This window comes from Prosopis cineraria, unplaced genomic scaffold, assembly GCF_029017545.1.
Source record: "Prosopis cineraria cultivar Desert tree isolate PC_DT_omini unplaced genomic scaffold, ASM2901754v1 PC13, whole genome shotgun sequence".
NCBI lineage: Eukaryota > Viridiplantae > Streptophyta > Magnoliopsida > Fabales > Fabaceae > Prosopis > Prosopis cineraria.
In genome coordinates, this window is record NW_026555344.1 from 2,877 (window position 1) to 28,688 (window position 25,812).

The following is a 25,812-nucleotide window of genomic DNA, read 5'->3' on the forward strand; positions in this document are numbered from 1 at the left end:
TTGTTGACCTCAATTTTTGCATTCCAAATTATTCAATCCTGCACAGAAAGAGAGAAGAAAGTATTAAGTTTAGAAGGTTTGACAAGTTTGAGCCAGACAATGCGAGCTTCTTTGCAATCTCAAAGAATATGAATTGATAAGTCATGTGAATTGCACCCAAAAGCAAAAGAGACCTTTAATGATGGGTACATCCTTCAAAATTTATATAATTTGAATTGAAGTCTTTCCATGTAGCTTTTTAAAGGAAGCATTTAATCTTTTTCATAAGTAGGCTACTTCCAAATCCTTGATCAAATGTCAGTGTTGGTTTTGTCCTTTTGAGAACCAAAGCCTTATAAGCAAATTAAACAGAGAATTTCCATCAAAGGAAGGTTTCCAAACAAGAACATCTTCATTTCTATGAAGGTTGGAAGGTTGCACAAGCACAATATGCCTTATCACCTTAGGGTGGAGGTAATGATTTAGGAGGTTAAAATTTCATCTTCCTAAGGGATTGTGAAAATTTGAAACAATTGAATGGAGGATAGGCTCAGCATTAGAGAAAGTGTATCTAATAAGAGGTTCTAGAAGAGAGGATCATTTATTGTACTAAAAAGAAATTTTGTCTCCCTTACCAACTTTCCAACCGACGTGTGTCATGAAATTCTCCCAAACCTTACATATACTATTCCAAGTGATAAGATCCCAGCAAAGTTTCATGATATAGGCAATATTTTGAGACTTAAGATTTTTAATCTTGAGGCCCCCATTAGTTTTTTCCTTGGTATCACAGCCTCAGGAAAGAAGATGGCATTTTTGTGACCATTAGAAGTGTCCCAAAGATAGTTTCTAAAGTTTTTTTTTTCTAGTTCAGGCAAGACATTATTAGGAAGCAGCATGGTCTACATGGTGTAGCTAGGGATGCCGAAAGGACAAAATGAATTAAGGTAGCTTTTCCTATGATGTTGAGAAAATGGCTTTTCCAATTAGTAAGATGAGAACAAGTTTTCTCGAGTAAGGGAGTAAAGGTAAGCTTGGAAGCCTTTTCATGGATAAGTGGAATTCCAAGATTGTTTGTCAAAATTTCCTGTGAGAGGAATTTCCAATTCATCACTGATCTGAGTAGCTCTATTAATATTGACTTTTGAAACAAAAGAGCTTGGATTTCCTCATGTTAACTTTTTGGTCCAAGGCATTACAAAAGTCAGAGAAGCTCTATAACATCCATCACAATTTTGAAAGCTCTCCTTGTGCACATTTTTTGTAGTTGTCTTCAATTCTTATAGAATCATAAGTATTTTCAGTCCATAGACACTTTTAACCCCTTGAAAGAAAAGCAATGTATCAAATGATTTGTTAGCAAATTAAGTGTAACCAAATTAACAACTCAACGTGCAATGGATGGTGATAAGAGTTCAATGTTTCCATACCATCTATAATATTGCTAGTTTATCTTTGACAGTACCTTTGTATACAATGTTTGGCAGCTGCTATAACATCCAAAAACTTGCTACCATTTGAAACTGGGGACATTATCAAAGTCAAAAAGCATCATGATAGCCATAATTCTCAATTGAACATAGTTGTAGCGTTCTTATGCACGTACATGAGATGTACAAATCAAATCAGAAAGTGTGAAAGAGTGATCCGTGAGCATTTAAACTTTGATGCTGATATTAAGCATGAATAAGACAACCTTTAGACATTGCAACATTTGCTTTACACATGACTGACACAACAAATGTTAAAATGGCGATGAATCTACCGAATGGGTAACTGAAAAACACGCTAGCAAGCAGAACAGACTACATCTTTTCAGTAAACTTGGGAAGAAGAATAGAACTACTTCGGCTACATCTCTTGCCACCAAAGTTCATTCAACTCTAGCCGAGGATGAAATGTAAATAGTTTGTTAACCTGTGCACATAGAAGGTTACTATTGTATTTTATTTATACCTCATCAACTCTCATCGCATCAGTTACCTAAGGATATCCAAGTTAACTCGATCCAATAAATCCATGCTGCCCAGCTAGCAATTATTAAAGCGATTTCTTCATATTAATTTCATTAAAAGATCATTACTAACGTATGCTATATCTCCTTTACTCAACTACAGATTAACTTTGTTATAAGTTTATCTAATTATATCAACACTGAAACATAATCCATCCTGCATCACTTTCACTATGATTGCCCATTAATATAGTGTAAAAGCTCATAAAATTTGAGAGGTAATAAATGGATCTCAGCATGAATCATTTTGTAAGGAATCTGAGTCAATGGCTAATTATATAACTTGAGCAGAATAAGATTCTTCAATAAGCATATTAGTAAAAATCATCTGAGTCTTTTCAAAAGGATTAACCAAAAGGCAGGCAAAAGGTATCCATGAGTTGAGTAATTCTTCTAAACCATTAATAAGACAAAGTTTTCTTGCTTGCTTGATGAAATTGGGTGGCCTGGGTTTGGGGATACCGGGAGCGGACAACTCAGATAGGCTCGGAGCATCAACTTCAACCACGGGAGCAGAAAATTATACGGAACGAATTTGTTTTAGTTGGCATCTTGTTATGTTATCGACTCAGAGGAAACTAAAAACCAAACCACAATTCTTGTGCGCCAAAAAAAAAAAAATAGTTGCCAGCGGTGATGGACCCAGAAAAAGTTATTAATGGGGCAACATTTTTACCAAACATAAATATTAATAATTTCTTTCTTTAAAAATATAATTATAAATATTAACTAAATAAATATACAAATAAATTATATGAGAACTTAAAAATATATATTAATTTCATTTCCATCATAAATTTATTTTTATAATAAATAAAAGATAAATAATATTTTTTAATAAGTTAAAGTGCATTTTTAATTCTTTAATTACGTACAAAAATTTATTTAGTCTTTTGATTTTATAAAATATTTTTTAGTCATTTAACTCTAATATCAATAATTTTAAATAATTATTTTTTCATCAATTATTATTATTTTATACAAATTAAATGTAATATGTCAATATTTGAGAACAAGGGAAACACACCTGTGATCTATTGATGTGAACCATCGTTGAAACTTTTACACGAAGAACAAAAAAATTAGAGAAAATGACAGAAATATTTTAAAAAAATTAATTAATTTAAATTAGGTCTCAAGTGCCAAACTCTAATAATTTACAAATTTAATATTAATTTTATAACTTTATTGTGATGAATTTATAACTTGTATTTCAAATTTTAATAAAAAAATAAATTTATTTATTTTTCAATCATGTTAAAATTTGAAAAACAAATTACAAATTTATTATAACAAAATTGTAAAATTAAGAGTCAAATTTGTAAATTTTTAAAGTTTAATACTTAGGACCTAATTGAATTAATTAACCCTTTTAAACCTTTGTCATTCTCCCAAAAAATTAACCTGATAATTCAAGGGTATACTTATAATCAAAATTCGGCTTTGTCTAAGCATGGATTCAGATTAGTCAAGAGTAAACTGAACAACATATTTAAATATTTCAAGATATCACGTGAAAGGGAAAAAAAAGGGCCTTTTTATCGAAGGGCAAAATGATCAACTCGCACCTTTTAACCGACGGACAAAATAGTTAGCCTAATAAGTGACTCATTTAATTCAAGGGTACATTGAATAAACCAGAATCGGACTTCTTAACCGAAGGGAAAAATAATTAATCAGAAGTCCAACAATGAAGCCTTAGAAAAACCAAAGACGTAACTGGAGCAAGCACAGTGAAATGAGTTTGGAGCCAATGAAATTCTCAGCTTCACTGGATGAACGGAGAGGATCGCCCTACTTCCCTTCCAATACAACCAATAGCACCATTTGATCCGAATCCTGCTCATCCAAACATACACGTACGTACGTACGTACGTATGTAAATATTATTATTTTTAAATATTTCTTGTTTTGGTTTTAAATAAAACGATATATAGGATCTAGCATACACACACGTGCATAAATTATTGCACACGAATTCATTAAAGTAGCCTTTAAATTGATAAATTTAAATTTAAATTTAAATTTAAAATTTAAAATCTTATATTTAAAATTTATGTATTTAAAATTATTTATTTAGGTAGTGCAAAAAAAATTAAATGAAAAGGAGAGACAAAAATGAAAGATTAAAAATCATAAAGTTACTTTTATTTTTTAATCAACAAAAAATAAGAAAAGATGTAAGAGTTTATATATGTATTAATAATAAGGATATAAAAAATATTTGAAATGATTAAAACTTTAAATTACTAAGGTGTAAAGAAATTTAAAATTATAAAACAATTATAATTTAAAATGAATTTTTATTTGAATTAAATTTAAATTCAAAAATTTTTATGATTTTTAAGTGAGATATTTGATTTAAATTTAAATTCTCATTAATCGAAACTCACTATAAATGAATACATTTCGTTGATAACAAGATAACAAATGTATGATATGGCCGAACACGGAAAGTAATATGTATAATTTGTATTTAAACAGAAATATTGATTAACAAAAATAAACAAAGTATTGTCTTATTCGACCGGTTGAAAACCAACTTTGCGTCTAGTTCTGATAAAAAGAAGAATGAGAGGGTTAAAGAACTAGACGGTCACACTGGTTAATCCCCGACTAATCAGGTTAAACCAGGTTAATCATTTTCTGGTTTAATCAATTGGCCGAATCAACTAGACCATTTACTGGTCTGAACTTCAATACAATATTTTTCCGCAACATACGGATGATCCCATTGTTTTATCATCTATTTTTTATTTATAATATAGAAGTCCTAACAAATATTTTTTTTAACTTCTAACATATCAAATCGCATAAATAGTCAGAGGGGAAAATAATGAAAGTCGAAAACTCTAACAAGTCTTGTTAGCAATCAGGGTATGTTTTCAAAATATATTAACTATTTGTAATTTTGTAGGACAAGAAGAAAATTGTATAAATTAGTCATCGATCTTCAAAATATATTATATCTTTTGACAGTAAATCAAAACAATTGGCAAAATAATGGATTGACTTACATTATTATTAAAGATGGGATTCAGTTTCAATGCTTATCATACTAATTAATATTGAGAGCTCATTTCTTCTAATTGTTTAGATCTAATCTGGATAGTTCATATTTACAGCTTTTCAAGTGGTTTTTTTTTAATAAAAAATTATTTTCAAAAAAACTGACAATTAAGATATTGTTTTTATTTTAATTTTTTTATCCATTAAATTTTTTTAAAATCTAAATAAAAAGTTATAAATTTGGACCATTCATATTAAATTTAACAGTACAAATATGATAAGCTTTCAATGCTCATAAATGTATGATGAGCATTGAAACTGATTCCAATTAAAACATAATCAAAAACTGGAATCTTTGCAATTACTTATCACATAATCCAGTTTCTAAATATCCCTCCCTTCATGCATGTTCCAAGCCCGGAATCGGACTTTAGAATCAGGAAAAGCAGATGATATTATTTGAAGCCTGAAAAAGCATTCCTTGCTTTCACTCAACCAACAGAGATGCCCATATTTTCTTGTTATACTTTTCCCCTTCTATTTATCTAACCTATATATATATATATTATATGTTAAGTTTTTTGATTGATGACAGGCATTGTGCTTCGGAACTAATTGCAAGACTCAGAACATCGATCATATCATGGGGTCGGTCGCGAGTTTCATGGGTGGGAAGGTTCGGCCATTTTCTTTCATATATTCTGGGCTCTATATTTTCTCAATGTATCATATAATGCTCTAGTGCCAGCCTATTAAAGCCCCTTGCATTTTGGTGTTTTGCTTTCATGTTCGCGCGCGCGCGTGTGTTAATCGGCTTCCGATTTAATTTGGCAAATCCGTGCAGTATCACTAACCCAGGGGAAGAGCATCCTATATCATCCACTCTACGATAAATTCATTGGCGATGTGAAAATCGAGAACTTCAGCTTTGATGACTTCCACATTGCCTTTCTTCAGATCATCAAGTAAGCTTCTGCTTATAATTTTAACCATCTTTACCTCAAATTATACTCTCTATCTCAAATTATAAGATATTTTTAAAGAAAATTTGCTGATTCACCTTCCCAAAATATAAAACTTTGATAACAATAAAATTATTAATGATATTTTCTTAATATCATTCTTTCAATTATATTCTCTCTCTTTAAACTAAGTATTAAATGAAGGATATTTTAAAATTTTTAAAAATAAAATTATATAATATATTTAATGATCTTTATTAATATATATGATTTTGTCTAAAAATATTTTATAAATTAGGATAGAGGGAATATTAACATACTCTTAAAAGATATTTCATACTGTTTTGTTATAGCTCACCCCAAGTTTCATGCCAATTTTAAAAAATATATAAATCTTTCGATGATGTAGCTTTCTTTTGAAAAACTCCATAGTTGTTTTGTTATATCCAGAAAGTTTTTCTTGACCAGCTGTTATATTCAGAAGTTCGTTTGCAAAAGAAGTATGAAATGCATCCCTTTTTGTTTCAATGATTATTTAATCGATTTTACTTGCTGAAGAAAAAATAGAAGAAAATTAAAAAATCGAAACAATTAGTTCACAAAAGGGCTGACATGGACCTCTGAGCTTTGGTACTATACTTTGGAATTGAGATTATTTAGATACTTTTTATCATTGATTTACACAGTATATGGAGTGGCTTTTTTATTATTAAATCGTAGTTTTATTTCCGTAACATTTTAATACCTTAGTGAATGGTAAAAAAATCATTAGAAGAACAAAAAAATGTTCAAGCCATACATGCGCGATACTCGATATTTTATATTGAAAGTTACACAATATTTACTCAAATAAAAATATATTTTGAATTTTAATTTAGTTTTAATTTTTTAATTGAATGTTCTTTATCAATCTAAATACATATTTCTAATTAAAAATTTTAATGGAGAGTAATTTGGTAAAAAAATTAAATTATGTTAATGTATAAAATATTTTTAAAAGTTCGTATATTTCAAAAATTATATAATTAATAAAAAGTAGGGAAAAATGAAAAAAATTACTCTCAAAATATACAAATAACAATGAGGCACCACAAAATATGATAATCATTTTCTAGTCCTTAGGGACTTGCTTGATATTTTTATTTTTGTAAAATGACATATTTGCCATTATTTTAAAATTTATTAGTGAAGTCTAATAATTAAAAATCAGTTACTGTTACTTTTTCTTTTGAAAAATGACTATTTGTAAATTATAATTTACTTTGCATAAATTTTTTTATTAATAAAGTCCGAGGACTAAAATAGTTACCACTTTCTTTTGGAAAATAACTAGTTTTCTTGGAGAAATAATTAGACCAGAACAACAAATTAAAAATTCTTATGGTTATCTTTTTTATTTTCCAAAAGAATAAAAATGGTCTTGCACATTAAAATTAATTTATAAATAGGTTCCAGAGACTATAAAACAAATATGACATTTCACAGTACTTAATTATCATTTGCATATTTTGAGAATATTTTTCTGTTTTTCTCCCTCAAAAATGATTACCAGACGATAGGAACTGTGTTCTGTATGCATATTTCTTTAGTTTAACACCAGTAAATTTTACGCAGCACTGTCAACGCAGTCGTTCCGGGCAGGCATTATGAATATGTGCCAAATCGCGAAGAAATCGAGGTCAGTTTATGATTTGCTTAATTTTAGTTCGTTAGTTTTTCTGATTCAACAAAATATTTTAATTTCATTTTTTTGTTAAGAAAACTAAGTAATTTTTCCCTCTCACTTTTTTTTGGCTCTAACATAATCTAATTTTTGCCTCATCATTAGATTTTTCATCTAAAATCCGTACTTCTCAATATCCACACATATTTGTTGTTCAAAGTTAGTAGATTATTAAGTTTAGGGATAATTTTTTAGTGACGATAACATTATAAAAACAAATTTTGAATGCCTGCTGTAATTTTCTATGCATGCATCTTCTCATATTTGGGGCCATAATTAGGATTTTGCTTTATAGAGAATATTGAGAAATGCACAAAAGTTGTAGAACAATTTGAAATTCTGTAAAAACTGAATCTCCCAGGAAAATAGGATGGTAATATTGTCGACTGCTTTTGATCTTCTGCAAAAACAGAAACAAAATATGCATTTGGCAAAATATTTATCATATATTTCTACTTCAAGTAATTGCATGCAAGTGGGGTAAAAAAAGAGGATGCTTGTGATTTTAATAAAGTTCAAGGAAAAGTTGTGTTGAGTATATTTAAAGAAATAAAGAGGACTTATTTTAAACAAAACAAAAAAAAGTGTTTTTAACCTGTAAAATGTTTGGAGGGAACAGAAATTATATCATCAATGGAAAGAAGAAACAGTTCCTCCTGCGAAGAAAAAGAAGATGGTGGAGGATTTCATAGTGAAAAACGTAAAAATGAAGAGCGCAGATAAGCTCGTGATGCTAGCAGGACTGGCAGCTCCACCAGCAGCCATGGCAGCTAAGAGAGCAGGAGAGTCTCTGCCTCAACTTAAAATCATGAAAGTGGTGCCTGATCTTCTCTTTGTCCCTTCTGCTACTCTCTTGGCTCTTATGGGATGCAAGCTCTCCACTACTTTGAAGCAAATTTCCTAAATCAATCAAACTATATAATGTCTGAAGTTTCAATTTCATTTGTCTATGCATGTTGTGTATTGAAAGTGTTTCCAATAAGCATGGATTGGATTGCTAATAATCCTTTGACTGAATTCTTCTATTTAAACGATTATTTAAAAAAAAGAACAGTGCTGTAATGGAAGTCAATTGAGAAACTACCCACCACAAGTTGCATTGAATACAGGACTTTGATACAAAAGATCGAATTGAAAGACCATCCATCAAGTTCAATTGAAATATTGAGAAACAAATGAGAGTAACGGGGAATGGAATATATATAAGTGCCATGTCTAGTCATTAATTGTAAATTACTTTTCAGTCACGGAGATGGCATTTGCAAAAACCTGCAAGCGCAAAGAACCTTGTTATTCCAAGGGTTTCCAGTGTCAAACACTGCCCAAAACACAAGGTAAAAATCTTCAAGAATATTCACAAGTAAAAGAGGGAAGATTTTGTATCACAGATCATAAGTTCCACAATAATCCCTCGTGCTCAGGCTAATCGATAGGATGGATATGTTTCAAAATAATTCACTCCATCATTGCTCTCATTAAATCAGATAGTTCTCCAAAGAGGAAGCATCTGACTGAGCCGAAATCGAGGCGGCCGGTGTAGAATTGATTATTGGAGTCGACATAGAGAACACTACGAGGTCAAAGCTTACTTTTTCAAGGTCCCAAATAAAATTAAAAAAAAAAAGCTTACTTTTAAAGTTATCACCGGGACCTATTTCTCTCCTTCAAGACGGTTAACATTTCTGCATCGTCTCTCCTTGCCCAAGCATGACTTGACAGACTCTTGGGTGCTTTAAAATCCTGAAGTCCCGCTTCACCTAATCGTAATCGAGAAGTCGGGGAGGCATGTAATACAAGGGAAGGGAATGATTGTTGGCATAGCTGGTAAAAATCTGTTTTTTAGTCATGTCTAGGGATACTATCTTTAAAAATAATTTGGCACAGTTGTCAAAGTTTTTTAAGATTAAGTAAAAACCTCTTGTAAACTGAGTAGGGTGACAGAACATAGCAGAAATACAAAATAACCCAGGAGAAGCACGAAATAAGGAGGAGAGAAGAGTACTCGAAAGATCAGAGCAGTGACTACCTACTATGTGATCTTCACTACCTTTTATAGGCAAAAGCTCATGAACATTGGGCAAGCATCACTAATTAATGCACTTACAAAAATGATTTCAAAGAATAATGGTGTTTAAATTATAAATTACAAGATAAATATATTAAATGATAAGTAATATCATTAATCAAAATAAAAGTTCCTTATGAAACATCATTAGAATATTTAAAATATATCCAACAATCCCCACATATTTCAAAGAAAAAATTTTATAACTTCACAAAATAATATTGCTCAGTATTACTTCTCCTCTAAGCTCATATAGTTGCCCAATAAATGTAGAATTTTAATTTTATAACTCCACACAATATCCCCATGTGTTAGAAGAAATATTATCATCTAAGTTATTTATATCAAATATAATTATTTCGAATTTGATATCTTTTAATTTTGAACCAGACCTAAACCAATACTACTTAGTATATAGAGAAATTAGTCAAGCACACTTCTATGAACCAACAACTCTTAAATATATATTAGAGGCCTTAGTAGTCAAATCATATCCCCTATAATTTCTCCTGTTAATAGCAATTTTTCACTTTGATGCCATGCACGCACTTAGTATGTCGACAAATAAGTTAAACATTTCACCACAATCTCATAAAAGCGGCCCCATTCTACATTCATTTAGGTGATTTTATCAAATGTATCGTCTATGATGTCAAATAAGTTAATTTATATCATATCCCAAAATAACTCATTGCGATTAAATTTTAAGAGCAATTCCAATATAGTTGTCAAAGCTTTCAAGAGTAAGTAAAAATCTTCCTATAAAATGAACAGCATGATAAAACAGTACAGAATAACCAAAGAGGAGCATGAAGTGGGGAAGTGAGGAGAGTGCACAAAAGATTGGGACAGTGATCACCTACTATGTGATCTACACCGCCTTTTATAGGCAAAAGCTCAAGAATATTGGGCAATTATTACTTATTAATGCACTTAGAAAAATGGTTTCAAAGAATAATATCATTCAAATTATAAGTTACAAGATAAATAGATTTAAATGATAATTAATATTATCAATCAAAATAAAAGTTCCTTTTGAAATATCGTGAAAATATTTAAAATAACTAACAATGATAGCTTTCATTATATTCCTTTTGTCTCAAAATATAAGATACTTTGATAAAAATAAGATTTTATTAATAATACTTTTTCAATATTACCCTTCCCATGTATTCTCTTTCTTCAATATTCTTTCATCAATAAAGTAAATGAAGGCCATTTTTTAAAAGTTTATATTTTTATCTTGAAAAAGTAAGGTTGTAAAGTATATTAATGAGTTTTATTGACATATGAGATTTTATCAAAAATATCTTATAATTTAAGATGAGGAAAATATGATTTTGTATGCCTTGGAAAATTGGAAAGTTGTGGGTAGAGCAATAAATAAGGTTAATAAAACTGCACCAAACATTGAACCACTTGAGGCAACAATTCACGATCTAATAATTGGATTGTAGTTGAATTGATTATGAATAAATTAATATATTTTAAATAATATAGGCTTAAAATTAGAGGATATGATCATTTTTATAATATAAATATAAATAAATATTTAAATCTAACAAAAGTAATATATAGTAAGAAACACTGCAGTATTCAGTATTCCATAGTTTCATCCAAATATATAGTTATTTGATAATTTACAATTTTAGAATATGTACCTGCATATTTATTTCCTATTTTTTATTTTTCTTCCTTCCTCAATACTCAGAAGACAAAAATATGCAAAGATTATAACTTTGAAACATGAATTAAAATTTAAAAAAAAAAAAAGAACGGTTCAACCGGTTAAATTAATCACTACTGATTTGACCGATTCTTTGATCCTCCAGTTTCCTCACATTTCCATATCGAACATGTGATCAATTCCTAGTCTAACGGATTTAATTGACCAACGTGATCTAATTTTCATAACATTCTCAACAAATTAATGAAATCAAATTTTTTCAAATCCCAATATAAGAAGTAACAATATACTCTCTTTAATCATATTTAAAAGCCACTTTTTAACATGTTTTGCTGGAACTAAAAAAAATTTAACCTTATTAACTCTATCGTAAAATGTAATAAATTTCCACCTCTATCTCCTAATAAAAACAAAAAAAAACTATTTTAATAATTTTTTTAATATTTAATAAGAGTAAAAAATTAAAGATGTACGCAAAATAATAAAAACTCTATAAATAAAATCAAAATTAACATTTTCTCTCTGTCCTTCAAATAAGACTAGCAAAGTAGCTTCAACGAAAATTACAACAATCTCAGGGGAAAAGCAAAATAATCACAACATTTAAAATAATCCTCCAAATACACAAGGTAGTCAGTAATTTTATTGAGATCCATCGAATAAGATGGCACGGGCTTACTTAAAAAATAGTGGACTTCACATATGCACATAATATACAAATAAACTCCAATGTCAATGCGAGAGCAAGAAAACACAATATTAACAATATTAACTAGCATTTACAAGAGATGACAAGATGGCAAAAATTCCCCCCAAAAAAGAACTCAGTTTCTCTCTGTCTTACAAAAATACTGTTCTATTAAAATTTAGCTGTAACCAGACGATAGCCAGCACATCCCCTTTCAGCGCAATCTCCGCTTTCCTCCTCCTTCGGTTCCTCAAAAGACTTGACTTTGAAGTAGAACATGCTTGAACAGCAGGCTGCAAATTGGCTGCAGCAATCTCAGTAGCCGACTCTGGTTCTGAAACGTTCCGCTCTTCAACTGACTCATCCGTGTTTTTTCACAACTCGTTTCTAACATTTTCAAAAGTTTGCAGCTCTTCCTTGGCTAGCTGGTTATGAATTAGAACTCCATCCTTGGTCTGTAGATAATAAGAGGAGGAAGATATTAGAATAAAGCTTCAATTTAAACAAGGAAATACTCGACACTACTATCATTACATGCTGATTGAAGCATTAAAATTGTTGTTATTGAATAAACAATTTTAAATCATAACTGTATCAGAAAAGACAAGAAAAGAGGTGTAGCCCTGCTGATTTAACAAGCTGCATACATAAAAATTAAGACAGCAGATGCAAAACATAAGAGAAATCCTAAGGTTTTGATGTTTATGAACTGAGATACTGAATCAGAGTTACAAGAGACCTCATTGATTCAATACAAAACCCTATTCCCCAGTAACAGAACAGAAATCACTAGAACAAAGACAAATCACAGTCACACCCAACACAAGCACAGTCACTGGCTTTCGAGAGGCCAATCTCTCCTCACCATACTCAAGATACGAAAGACAACCTGCAAGGAGGTTCCAACCACAACTATAAACCCAAAAAACAACCCTCACGGTCTCCAAAAATATGCTCTCGTAAGTCAGGTCTACCACAACTCTAAAGCAGCCCTATTTTTTCTCCTTAACAGTAGAAGTAAGGTCAACGTTCCGACCATCTGAAAGTGCCTTTCCTCTTTCATGCATTTTCCTGAATTTCCTCTCATAGGTCCGAGCAGGAAAAGTGATTCTATCAAAAAGCCACACACAAAAGCATTTAGCATCACGAGTGTGTTAACTGGAATTCTATCCTACGACAGTAAATGTGGAAAGTGGATTACAAAAACAAATAGAAAGAGCTTCCAAGAAGCATGAATATAAGGAATAATGTCCTTATTAACAAACTCTGAAATCCATCAACCGGATTATACTGTCAACAGCAACTACTGTACTCCAAAATCCCAATCATTCATTTCCAAACACATCAAGATGTTTTACCAAAAAATCTAATCCCACTTCCAATACTTGTAAATAAGGGTTAATGGAGGGCAAGAAAATATCATTGTTTGGGAGTTGGCTTAAAGGAGGAAGGAAGAATGGAGGATGTTTCTTTTATCATCCAAAATCTTCCAAGGAGTAGAGGAAGTAGTCTATCACCCTCCCTTCTCTGCCCATTCTTTTCTTTGAACTTCCACCGTGGTCCTTCTCCTTCCACTCCAAACTCATATGTTTACGAAATCATGTCAGAAATACTGTATAGGGCTACAATGGAAATCACTTTAAACCATAAACTACATGTAAGATAAAGAGGCAAGAAGCTCCAAGAAAAGGGTAATAGAAAATATTGACAAAGAAATAAGAATAACTGGAAGCTGAATAAGAGTGCTCTAGTATCTCAGTCATAGTTAACTACTTTCATACATGGAGGACGACATTTACATAAAATCATATAAATGGCACTTACAAGAGCATAGTGCATGCAGTATAAAGCTTGTTATTCCAATGGTTTCCAAAGTCAGACGCTACCCAAAATACTAGGTAAAAATCATCAAGAATACTCAGAAGTAAAAGATGGGGGGAAAATTGATATCATCTTTCGTAGTAGATACTTACATCTTCCCACAGAACCTCATGCTGAGGCCTAGTGGTGGTCTCAATAAGAGGAGACATCTCTACACAACTTGATACTTCATTTCCAGGCATTAGCAGATCTCCCATATTAAACTCAGTTTTAACAGATCTAACAGGAAATGCATTTTTGCTTCTAGCACTTGCTGGAGAAGTAGGATATCTTTCAAAGTGATTCAGTCCGTCAGATGGCTCATGCATGCTCAACTTATTAACAGAAGTGAACTTCCCTGGGTTTTCACTAATGACTGTGTCAATCCGAGTTTTCAATCTGTGAACTTGTTCATGCACTGCTTCAATCTTTAGAATAATGTCCTTCAAGGATTTATCACTATCTTTAGATTCAAGAGATGACAAAATATCATTCCACCTGAACTCCCCAGTATTAACAGCATTACCTTAATGAAAAAGGATGTAGTGTTAGGTGTATATAAAATTATAAATAACATTGTAGGGTTTGAAACTCATGGAAACATATGATGAAAACATATCATCAATCTTCTTAGTAATTACATAATGTTGAAGAGTAAAACTTGTTTATCAAATACATTGAACTTTTCTTCGTTTCACAATCTTAAATTAGGCAAATTGTTGAACAAGCAAGAAAAATGATTTCGTATTTACAAGTGCAAACTTACCTGTAGCAACACCAGGTGCATCTTTCAAATGAGCAACATCAGTAGAGCTTTTATTTTCTGGGAAATGAGAAATCAAATCATAAGATCACTGAAGTAAGATACATTAGGATCCAATAAAGAAAATTCATACCATAGTAGGAGAAAAAGCTATGGTTAGGCATATATGATGCCAAATCACATTCTGCTTCAACTCTCTTTCGTTTTTTCCTCGTCATCACTTTATTCCTACCAATTGAACCGGTAAAAGGTACTGACTTGGTACCAAAACCATCCAATGTAAATTTTGCAAATTCGTGCTGCTTTCTATGGTCATATATTGCAAGCTCTTTATCATGTTTAAGTGCCTGAGTATGAAGTTGCTTCAGCTGCAATTCATCCATTTACAACGCCACATCAGAGGATGTATAAACCTCCTCCAATGATTAGTCAGTTTTTTTTTCCTGCATAGTCAATAGGGTGAAACATATCAATAATTGGCCTTCTAATCAAACACCCCGTGTGAATGTTGGACTCTAAAAGGATAACAGAAGCATAAAGTTGAAGTAGCAGAGATAAGAATGTTGAGATGTACATGTGGGTATACATGAAAAGATAAAATTCGAAATGAACATATGCGAGAAAAAGTGGGCATGGCATCCATTGAAGGGAAAATAGTAGAAAATCATTTTAGATGATTTGGACTTGTACAAAGAAGGATGTGGGAGGTACCGGTGAGGAAAGTAGAATGAATAATCTTGCGCCTTCTAAAGAGGGATAGAGAAAGACCAAAAGAACAATTATGAAAATTGTTGAACGAGACCTTTTAGTAAACAATATTCCTGAAAACTAGGTAGATATAGAGTACAATGGCATAGTGTAATCCATATAGCCAACCCCAACTAGTGGGATAAGGCTTCTTCTTGCTACTGATGTCGTATTGTGTACCCGTAAAAGAATGTGACAATATGTTCATTTTCCTTTGTTTTTTTCCAGCTCTGTTATCTTGCTTCACAAAGACCAAAAAAGAGTCACAAGACAGACTAGATGCAAGAAACAATAAAATTTAAATTATACCTTATTTGAAATGATTCAAAACACTCATCAAGCATGGACGAGGTTGCATGCCCAGAGTGTATCTGTGATTCGACTTCAACATCACTGAATACTGCACAATTCTCATTCCCTGTGCCAGATAACGTATCACCAAAAGAACTAGAATACTCCGTGACATCCTCACAAGCAACATCAACAACCAATGTCTTCCCAGAATTTGAGCAACCAGTTATGTTAACTTCCACGTCCTCATTTCCATTAGACAAAGGAGTTTGTTCAATAGGCAATGCTTCAGTGGTATAAGCATTAGACTTATCAACAGCAGATCGAAAATCTTTGTGCTCAAAAAATGGAGGGGCAGGTACAATCTCTTCACTGAAGTGAACTTCTGGGGCAGATTCCATCTTCCCGTTCAGTTCTACGTCAGGACCCATTTTGCAGATCATGCACCAGGCTGTCCAGAGATCATGCAATGATCAAGATGTATATTAAACATGCAAAAGTTAAACTCGCTTAAAAATCAAGACATGCCACAAGATGGGAGAAGGAAAAAGTTAGCTTCAGAGAATTGGATCCTAAGAAGTGGAGGCACAATATAAGGCGTTTTATAACCTTATACCAAACTAACTGTGGAATATAATAAACACAGGCACAATGAAATATAATAATCACGAGCAAAAAACACCAAAGCACTATATTCAGTTGGGATTGCACTTTCAACAACAGAAAAAGTTGTGTTCATGAAGAGTTTATAAAGTGAGACAAAAGCACATTTTCTTTGTATAATTCTAGTTTCCGCAACAGTTGTCCCTATATACTGGGTCATTTAATTCAAATCTAATAAAACCCAAATCAATATCTCCACAGAAACAGCAACAAAGACAGTAAAAACAATAAATAAGGGCAAAATGCTGAGGTTTTGATATTAATAAATTGAGAGAAACTGAATCAGAGTTACAAGTTTTCCTCTGATTCTGGCCAAAACCCAATCTCCCCTGAATGATCACAAAAGTAACAACATTACAAGCTCAAACCTCACAAGAGGGTTCACTCCTCCTGGCATTCGAGAGGCCAGTCTCTCCTCTCCATTCTCTTACAAAAAATACCCCCTCAATACAAGCTAAAAGATAGAATATAACCACAGCATGGACATCATGGCTTTCCCCTTAGCCCATACCTCCCAACAGATCTTAATTATGGCAAAAGATCACATGCTACTGTTCCTTGCGGCTAGAGACCGAAGGATAAACCTCTGGACCAGTCATCCTTATTCTACTAAAGTCATTCTTCCCCTTTGACTTCCTTTGATATGTCTTAGTAAAATAATGAGGGGCTCTATCATTACCCTCCCCTAAAGTTTCACCTTATCCTCAAGGGGAAATGCTGGAAATTGTTTGCAAATCAGGCCTGCACCTTCCCAGGAATTTTCAAATTCAGGTAGATCATGCCATTTAACCAACACTTCTTGCTGTCCATTCATAAGCCGACGAACCCTTCTAATATCTTCGGGCTGCACTTGTAGTTCTAGTTCACTAGTAAGGGCTGGAGGAATGGTAGGATTCACCACTATCGAAGGCACAGATTGTTTCAGCTGTGAAACATGAAATACCAGGTGAATGCGAGCTGTGGGTGGTAATTCCAGTTTGTAGGCTACATTCCCAACTTTTGCAAGAACCTTGAAAGGGCCATAAAAACGAGGGCTCAACTTTTCATTGACTCTCTTAGCCAACATTTTCAGCCTGTAAGGTCTCAATTTCACATAGACAAAATCTCCAACATTGAACTGGACATCTCTTCTATGTTTATTGGCTTGCTCTTTCATTTTGCTTTGAGCCTTAGCCAAATTGTCCCGTAAAAGGGAGATGATCTGATTCCAAGCCTGAATTTGCTCGTTTACATCCTCTATAGCTGAAGGTTCACCACTCAACTTCAAGAATGCCGGAGAATCCCGACCATACACTGCTTTAAAGGGTGTCATACCGGCTGCCCCATGATAGGAAGTGTTATACCAATACTCAGCCCAAGATAGCCATTTAGCCCATTGTGAAGGCTTCTCATTTGCAAAGCAACGCAAGTAAGTTTCTAAGCTTCTATTTAACACCTCAGTTTGCCCATCTGATTCTAGATGATAAGAGGAACTGAGACAGAGTTGCGTGCTGGCTTGCTTGAACAATTCCTGCCAAAAGTGGCTTATAAAAACCCTATCTCGATCTGAAACAATAGTTTTAGGAAACCATGCAACTTGACAATCTCCCTTATAAAGCTTTCAGCAACATCTTTGGCAGAAAAAGGGTGGGATAATGGAAAAAAAGGGCCATATTTGGTAAGTCTGTCCACCACAACTAGTATTGTGTCATACCTCTTGGATTTAGGAAGTCCGGTAATAAAATCCATGCTAATATCCTCCCACACATTTTGTGGACTAGGCAATAGTTGCAGCAGTCCAGCCGGGGATAAAGCGTGGTATTTATTCTTCTAGCACACCTCACAACTTGCCACATATTGCTAGACATCTCTTTTCATTCCCTCCCAATACAAAACATTGGACAGCCGCTTGTAGGTGCGTAAGTAGCCCGAATGGCCCCCCATTGGGGAGTCATGATATTCTTTAAGGAGCAAAGGAATTCTGGTGGACTCCTTTGGTAGAACTAACCTCTCCTTGTAGTGTAGACAGCCATGTATCACGCTGTACCCTTCTACCCCCTCTTTATCGGTAATGAGTTGCTGCAGAATTTTGCTCAATTTCAGATCAGCTAGTACCTCTCTTTCCCATTCTTCCACATCATCATACTGCCATAATGAAAATCCCATTAGTTCAAGTGACTCGTCTTGCCTAGATAGAGTATCAGCAGCCCTATTCTCCTTCCCGGGCTTATACACAATTTCAAATTTGAATCCCATCAATTTGGAGACCCATTTTTACTGGTTTTCATCAACTACTCTCTGCTCCAGCAGGTATTTCAGAGCCTTTTGATCAGTGCGGATGATAAATTTGTGCCCCCAAAGATAATGACGCCACTTCTTGACTGCCATTACAATAGCCATAAGCTTCCTTTCGTAAATAGAGCATTGTTGAGCCCTATTTGAAAGCTTTTGACTATAATAAGCCACTGGTCTGCCTTGTTGCATCAAAACAGCCCCTACTCCCGTTCCCGATGCATCAGTTTCTAACTCAAAAGGCATGGAGAAATCAGGCATGGCAAGCACAGGTAGTGTAGTCATGGTTGTTTTGAGTTGATCAAAAGCTTTTTCTGCTTCTTGGGACCACTTAAAAGAATCCTTCTTGAGTAGATCAGTAAAAGGACTAGCAATTTTCCCATAATTCTTGACAAATTGACAATAGCATCCAGTCAGCCCTAGGAATCCCCTTAAAGATTTTACATTCTTAGGCTTAGGCCACTTCACCATGCTTTCTATCTTGCTTGGATCGGCTTGCACCCCTTCTTTTGATATTAGATGGCCTAAATATTCGATCTTTGGTTGCACAAAACTGCATTTCTTTAAATTAATAACAAGCTGGTTTTCCTTCAAGATAGAGAAAACAGTCTCCAAATGCTTCAAATGTGAGGTTAGGCCATTGCTATATACGAGAATGTCATCAAAAAACACCAACACGAACTTGCGTAAGTACTCTCTAAATACCTAATTCATCATTGATTGAAAAGTGGAAGGAGCATTAGTTAATCCAAAAGGCATCACCTTAAATTCATCGTGCCCCTCATGTTTTCGAAATGCTGTTTTAGGCTCATTCCCAATCTTGATTCAAATTTGGTGGTACCCAAATTTCAAATCCAGCTTGGAAAAAATTGTCGCTCCCTTCAATTCATCTAGCAACTCGTCAATGGTTGGGATTGGGAACTTATCCGGAACAATAATTTTATTTAAGGCTCTATAATCAACACAAAACCTCCAACTTTCGTCTTTCTTCTTAACTAACAGTACCGGGCTTGAATAAGGACTAGTACTTGGTTGAATAATTCCTGACTTCAGCATATCTTTCACCAAGTTTTCTATTTCATTCTTCTGCAAATGAGGGTACCGATAAGGCCTGATATTTGGTGGCTGCTCCCCTGGCTTAATTATGATAGCGTGGTCTTGTGCTCGCGGTGGAGGTAGGCCTTCCAAAACCTCGCAGACTGTAGGAAATTTTTCTAGCAAATTCTGAATTTCGGGGATCAAGATTGTTGTATCTTCAGTTTTGCTAGTAAAACCTCTATATTCAATCAAAAACCCTTCTCCTTTCTTACCTACTGAACAAATTAGAGATCTGAATGTGGTTTGGGCCCGAGTAAGGGAGGGGTCCCCTTGCAAGCATACTCTCTTATCCTTGTTGCCAATTTTCATTGTTAATCGGTTCCAATTAATCTTAACATCTCCTAAGGATTTCAGCCATTCCATTCCCAGCACTGCATCAACTCCACTCAGCTTAAAAGGGTAGAAAGTTTGGACTATATTAAGATTCTAAACACTTAAACATAAATCCTTACAACGCCTCTTACCTTTTATAGCATACCCATCCCCTACTGTAATGGTGTATTCAGAAATTTCATCAGAGGGTAGACTTAACTTACTCTGCAAATCTTCAGCAATAAAGTTATAGGTGGTACCACTGTCAATGAGAATGATTATATGTGTGTCTCCAATCTTCCCCTTGACTTTCATGGTGTGGTTATCACTAAACCTAGCCATGGAATTAAGAGATAATTCCATCTGCGTACCGTCCTCAGTAGGTTCAAGATATCCACCGTCAATTTCAAGTGCTGTATCATCTTCTTCGCCTTCTGTGTTGGCTCCTAACTCCATTATCACCACTTGAAGGTTCTTATTTTTACATTTATGAGTGGGGCTGTATTTGTCGCCACATTTGAAACAAAGCCCAAGCTCTCTACGTCTTGCAATTTCAGAATCAGGGAGTCAGCGAGAATTTCCTCCTCTCCTCGCTGTGGTTTCAAAATTGATGTTGCTCCCAGTCTTCAAAGGCTCTGTTCTAGCGTCATTTTTCTTTGCACCGTCCGCGGGAGAAGACGCGACCACACTAGCGTTCCTTCCTCCCTCAGTCACATGAGTCACGTATGGAAAATAAGTGACCTAGGTCGAATCGGGTTTGGATCCAAAATGGGTCCGCTGAACTCAGGTTCCTCTCGTGTCCCTGCAGTCATCCAACATCCGATTTCTTTCTTCAATACATACTGCCATTTCCATCAGTTCCTACAGAGTCGCAGCCTTCATCACCTTCAGCTCAGCCCTAATCTCTGTCTTGAGTCCAGACTGAATGCACCGATCAAACATTCCTCGGAAGCTTCTTTTAATGGCGCCGATAATAGTTCAAATTCCTCTACAAATTCTAGCACAGACTTCTCTTGCTTAGCTGTAAATAGTCGCTCATACTCACCACCAGGTTGTGAAGAGTGGAATCGCCGCAGCAACTCCCTTTTAAATTCCAACTAGTTACTCAATGGTACTCGCATATCAAGCCACTGGTACTAGTTCACTGCTTTTCCCTCCAGACATATTACTGTTGCTTCGAGCTTCTCATGTTCAGCTATGGAGTTAACGTGAAAGTACCATTCCACTCTGAAAAGCCACCCAAGAGGATCCTCACCTGAGAATACAGGTAGTTCCAGTTTTCGAAACTTACCTCCTTCTGTCCCACCCCCTGTATTATTCTCAGAAGATTCTGCATGATGAGTGCCTTCTTGCTCTTCCCCACGTGGCCTTGCCACCTTCTTTTCTAGTTGTGCCAGAGTATCATTAATAGTCTTCAAGGTTCCCTTAATGTCACTTACATCCCTATTCAATACCCCGATTGCCTCCTTCAACTCTTGTACTTCTCGCTCAGAATACTGCACTTCCTCCGCCATAACTTCTCTTAACTACCCAAAATTCGTACTGCTCTGGTACCAATTAATAAGACCCAAACCAATATCTCCACAGAAACAGCAACAAAGATAGTAAAAACAATAAATAAGGGGAAAATGCTGAGGTTTTGATATTAATAAATTGAGAGAAACTGAATCAGAGTTACAAGTTTTCCTCTGATTCTGGCCAAAACCCAATCTCCCCTGAATGATCACAAAAGTAACAACATTACAAGCTCAAACCTCACAAGAGGGTTCACTCCTCCTGGCATTCGAGAGGCCAGTCTCTCCTCTCCATTCTCTTACAAAAAATACCCCCTCAATACAAGCTAAAAGATAGAATATAACCACAGCATGGACATCATGGCTTTCCCCTTAGCCCATACCTCCCAACAGATCTTAATTATGGCAAAAGATCACATGCTACTGTTCCTTGCGGCTAGAGACCGAAGAATAAACCTCTGGACCAGTCATCCTTATTCTACTAGAGTCATTCTTCCCCTTTGACTTCCTTTGATATGTCTTAGTAAAATAATGAGGGGCTCTATCAAAATCCTTCTACTTTCAGTTCGCACATATGAGATCATATGCAATAACCATGTCGTGTGCCTTGATCATTTTTCTTTCCGTTTAAGAAAGTGGATAAAATCCAGCGAACGATTCCAAAAGCTACCAACCCGTTTTTAAAAATACTCTTTTATGAAATCCTACATGTATCTTATAGGAAAAAAGCGGTGCAAGTTTCAACAGCATATTAAAATTTAAAAGCAGGATGAACAAGCGACCGCAGCAACATTCTGGTTCAAGGTCCAAAATCTCGTAAAATATCTATTAAAAAACTTTTTTTTTTTTTTGGGTTGCAACCACAACGTTGGAGCGTTCGTGACACGACAAAGTCAAATTTCCAGAAAAAAAGGCAACACTTGCCCCATGATCAAAAGAAACGAACGAAAACGTGTAACATCTCAAACGCAATGGCATGCTTCACAGAGTGCGATGTTCATAGGAATAGCTTTAATTGAATACGCAAATATCAGTTATAACCCAATCGGTTTCCAATTTCCATCAAGATCATTAACTTCTTTCTCATGTCAATTAGAAATTGAGAAAAAAAATCGTAATATTTTCTTCTTTTTGTTGAGCCATATTATAAAGACTCATGAAATTAAAACATTCATATATAATCCAAAACGGACCCAGGAATCAGAAACCCGACCAAAGATCAAAGAATTGAAGAAAAATACGAATTTCGCAACCTCAGTACCCTTCAGAGAACACAAGAAGCAGCGAAAAGCACAAACCTCAGCAAGTAGGAAGCCAAATTTCACCTGCCTCTCCCTGCGTAGACTCGTCCCAACAAAACTAAGAAGAGATGGAATCAATCAAAACACAGAATATTTTCCGTGATCCTTGCCTATTGATTTGCTCTCGCACCCACCACAACTTCACAAAAGTATTAATCGGGTAACAAACAGCAAAAGGAAGCTAGCTCCTTCAGTTTGTCTTCACCGCGTTTATTGTTTTGTTACTATTTATACGAGGTTTTGGCCCCTTCAAGAAACATATTTCCAATCTATGTATATCTGCTGTCATAGGAAAGTATAATATTCGCTTCGGTGGGTCATGTTAAATAAGTACTACTTTATAATAATTAAATTGTTTTTTAAATCCTTTTCTTTCTTAGTCAATGTAAAAATATTTAATATAATTAGATTATAATTTAAAATTAAATAAAAATAGAAATGAATTTATTTTTTATAAAATTATTGGATTTTTTAATTTATCTTTTTATTTTACATTTTTATTTTTAATTTGCTTTTAATGACTCATAACAGCACAAGGTGTATGGGATAAGAAATTTTGAGATATGATATTTTGTTAAAATTTTTAATTTCACAAGGTAGTAATTTACTGATTATTTTTTCACATTATTATTTGGACTCAATTTTAAATTTAGCGAGGTAAAAAATTATAAATAAAATAAGTTCTTTCTTATATTTCTAAGATGCAAGGGATAATAAATTTTGAATTGCATGTTGTAACATCCTAAAAATTTAAGACTCAAATTTATTTAAAAAAAATAAATAAAAAAAATAAAAAATATCTATAATTAAATTAAAATTTAGAATAATTTAACAGAGACCCAGAGTTTGAATTTTACTAAGCAAAAGTTTGGTTTTATTGATTTTTAACTATGGGAAAAATTACCAAGTTGACTCGGGCTTTTGTGCAATATAAAAAAATGTTGGGCCCTTTCTTGTAATTTCCCCAAACTTTTTGACCAGCAATTTAAAGGCCAAAACTGATGCAGAAACGCAGAGAAAATGAGCAAGGAAAGAAACGCACAAACGGAGAGAGAGAGAGAGGAAGAAGAGAAGAGAAAGGGAGGGAGTTAGGCTTGGATCTAGGAGTCTTTGCGACCGTTGCGAGCTCGGCTACACGATAGGTAAACTCCCTACTTCAATCCTCTTCTCTTTCTCTTGATTTTCTTCAATTTTTGGAAGAGAAAATTTTTGGATTTTGATCTCAAAGGCTTTATTCTTGTAAGCTTTTGTTTCTTTGGATCCTAGGGAGTATGTTTTGAGTTTCTATATAGTGATCTAATATTTTGAGTGGATAATTGGATGAAAAGAGGTGTTTGGGCACAAAATAAACCCTGAGAAATTGAGTTTTTGCTCCTCAATGGTTTAAGCTTATTAATTTAGTTATAATTTTGCTATTTGAGCCCAATAAGATTTAAATTAAGGTTTGGTTTTCATTATAAGGGCTAATGGTGAAAGTTGGTGACACTAAGTGAAGGTTTTTAATTGATTAAAAAATTATATAAATTGAAAATTAGCCTAGTGATGGCTAATAAATGGTTTTGGTGGTTAAGTGATACTATGTGAATGGTTGGTTTATATATGGACCATTAGGGTGGATTATGACTCATTGACCTAAGTTGTGTGGTATGAGTTATAGTCTTCATTAATGCTATTTATCATGATAAGTGATGTGGATCACTTATATGTTATAGGAAATTGTTGGTGGAACTTATTGAGAAGTAAGGAACAAGTTGAGCCCTATTTTGTACAAGGAGAACCCTTTTGGTACCAAAGGGTTGAGGTAACAGGGGAATTTATATTTCTTATTACTTTGTTTTAGCTATTTTTGAATAATATTACTAGTTATCATGCATTACATGTTTTAAAAGATTAAATGTGCTTTATAAGGGGTTATGGGGTACTACTTTGATTATAGTGCAAATATGTTTCTAATTGTTTAATAACAATGTTTTTATGGAAATGAGATTTATAAATATTATACTACTTTAGAGTGTTGAATGGTCCATACTCAGGAAAGGTAGATAAGAGTAAAAGGCATGATCTCGGTGGGAGTTCACCAATGAGAAGGTGTGGATTTTTGATATTCTATGGCACACTGTCAGTACTCAGTGTTGTCTTACGTATTGTGGGCTTAGTGCACTAAAGTGGTTAGTGTATTGAGTGTTCGACACCTCTCAGTGGGGGAGGGAATCCGACATATGAAGTGTGAGGTTGAGTGCCTAGGCCAAGGTAGCCCTCACATGGAGAGTAAGTCGGGCTGGCTCTGGGAGGGAGTTAGCTTTGACTGCTCAGGATTCACGTCGAGGGGCATAGGCGGTTCGGTAGATTAGATCATGCCTTAGATTATGTTTTGTGCCTATGGAGGTACAAGTAGGTATAAGTTTACCTGCGAGTTAAAGAGTGCCAGAGGGCATTCTGTTGGTCATGAAAGGCCATACCGGCCTAGGTTATGCATTCATGCATTTTAAATGGCTAAATTATATACTATGTTAAATTTATTATTCGTTTATTTGATTATGACTTACTTTGTAATAATCAATGTAAATTTCGCTGTTACTGAGACTGTGGTTGTCTCACCCCTTTCTTTTCAATTCTAGGTCCAGGCAAAGGATCCAGTGGTGGACGGGGAAAGGAGCAAAGCTAGGGGTTTGCTTGTGATTTGTAAAGAACTGCAACCCTTTCTTTTGAGCAAATATATTGTAATGTATTTAAGATTAAGGTGCCAGTAGGATATGATTGTGTGTGTGTGTGTGTGTGTGTATGAATATGTGTGGATTGTGTGCTTGTGTATGAATTTTTATCTGTTTGCAGACTTGTGGCTAGGAAACTTGGTTATGATGTGTG

The 25,812-nt window shown here is 34.0% G+C and overlaps 2 protein-coding genes and 1 pseudogene across 2 annotated transcripts; 1 reads left to right on the forward strand and 2 right to left on the reverse strand.

The window, feature by feature from the left end:
• Positions 1–5,595: 5,595 nt before the first annotated feature.
• Positions 5,596–8,811, forward strand: LOC129291806 (uncharacterized). Its single transcript, XM_054929333.1, has 4 exons — positions 5,596–5,677; positions 5,845–5,967; positions 7,579–7,642; positions 8,307–8,811. Exons 1-4 carry the CDS (start codon positions 5,646–5,648, stop codon positions 8,589–8,591), a joined length of 504 nt encoding a protein of 167 aa, XP_054785308.1. The 5' UTR covers positions 5,596–5,645; the 3' UTR covers positions 8,592–8,811.
• Positions 8,812–12,048: 3,237 nt separating this feature from the next.
• On the reverse strand, positions 12,049–23,223 carry LOC129290590 (uncharacterized; annotated as a pseudogene).
• On the reverse strand, positions 17,137–18,686 carry LOC129290886 (uncharacterized). The gene is made up of 2 exons (XM_054927952.1): positions 18,327–18,686; positions 17,137–17,961 (listed from the first exon to the last, which is right to left on the reverse strand). Exons 1-2 carry the CDS (start codon positions 18,684–18,686, stop codon positions 17,137–17,139), a joined length of 1,185 nt encoding a protein of 394 aa, XP_054783927.1.
• Positions 23,224–25,812: the final 2,589 nt, after the last annotated feature.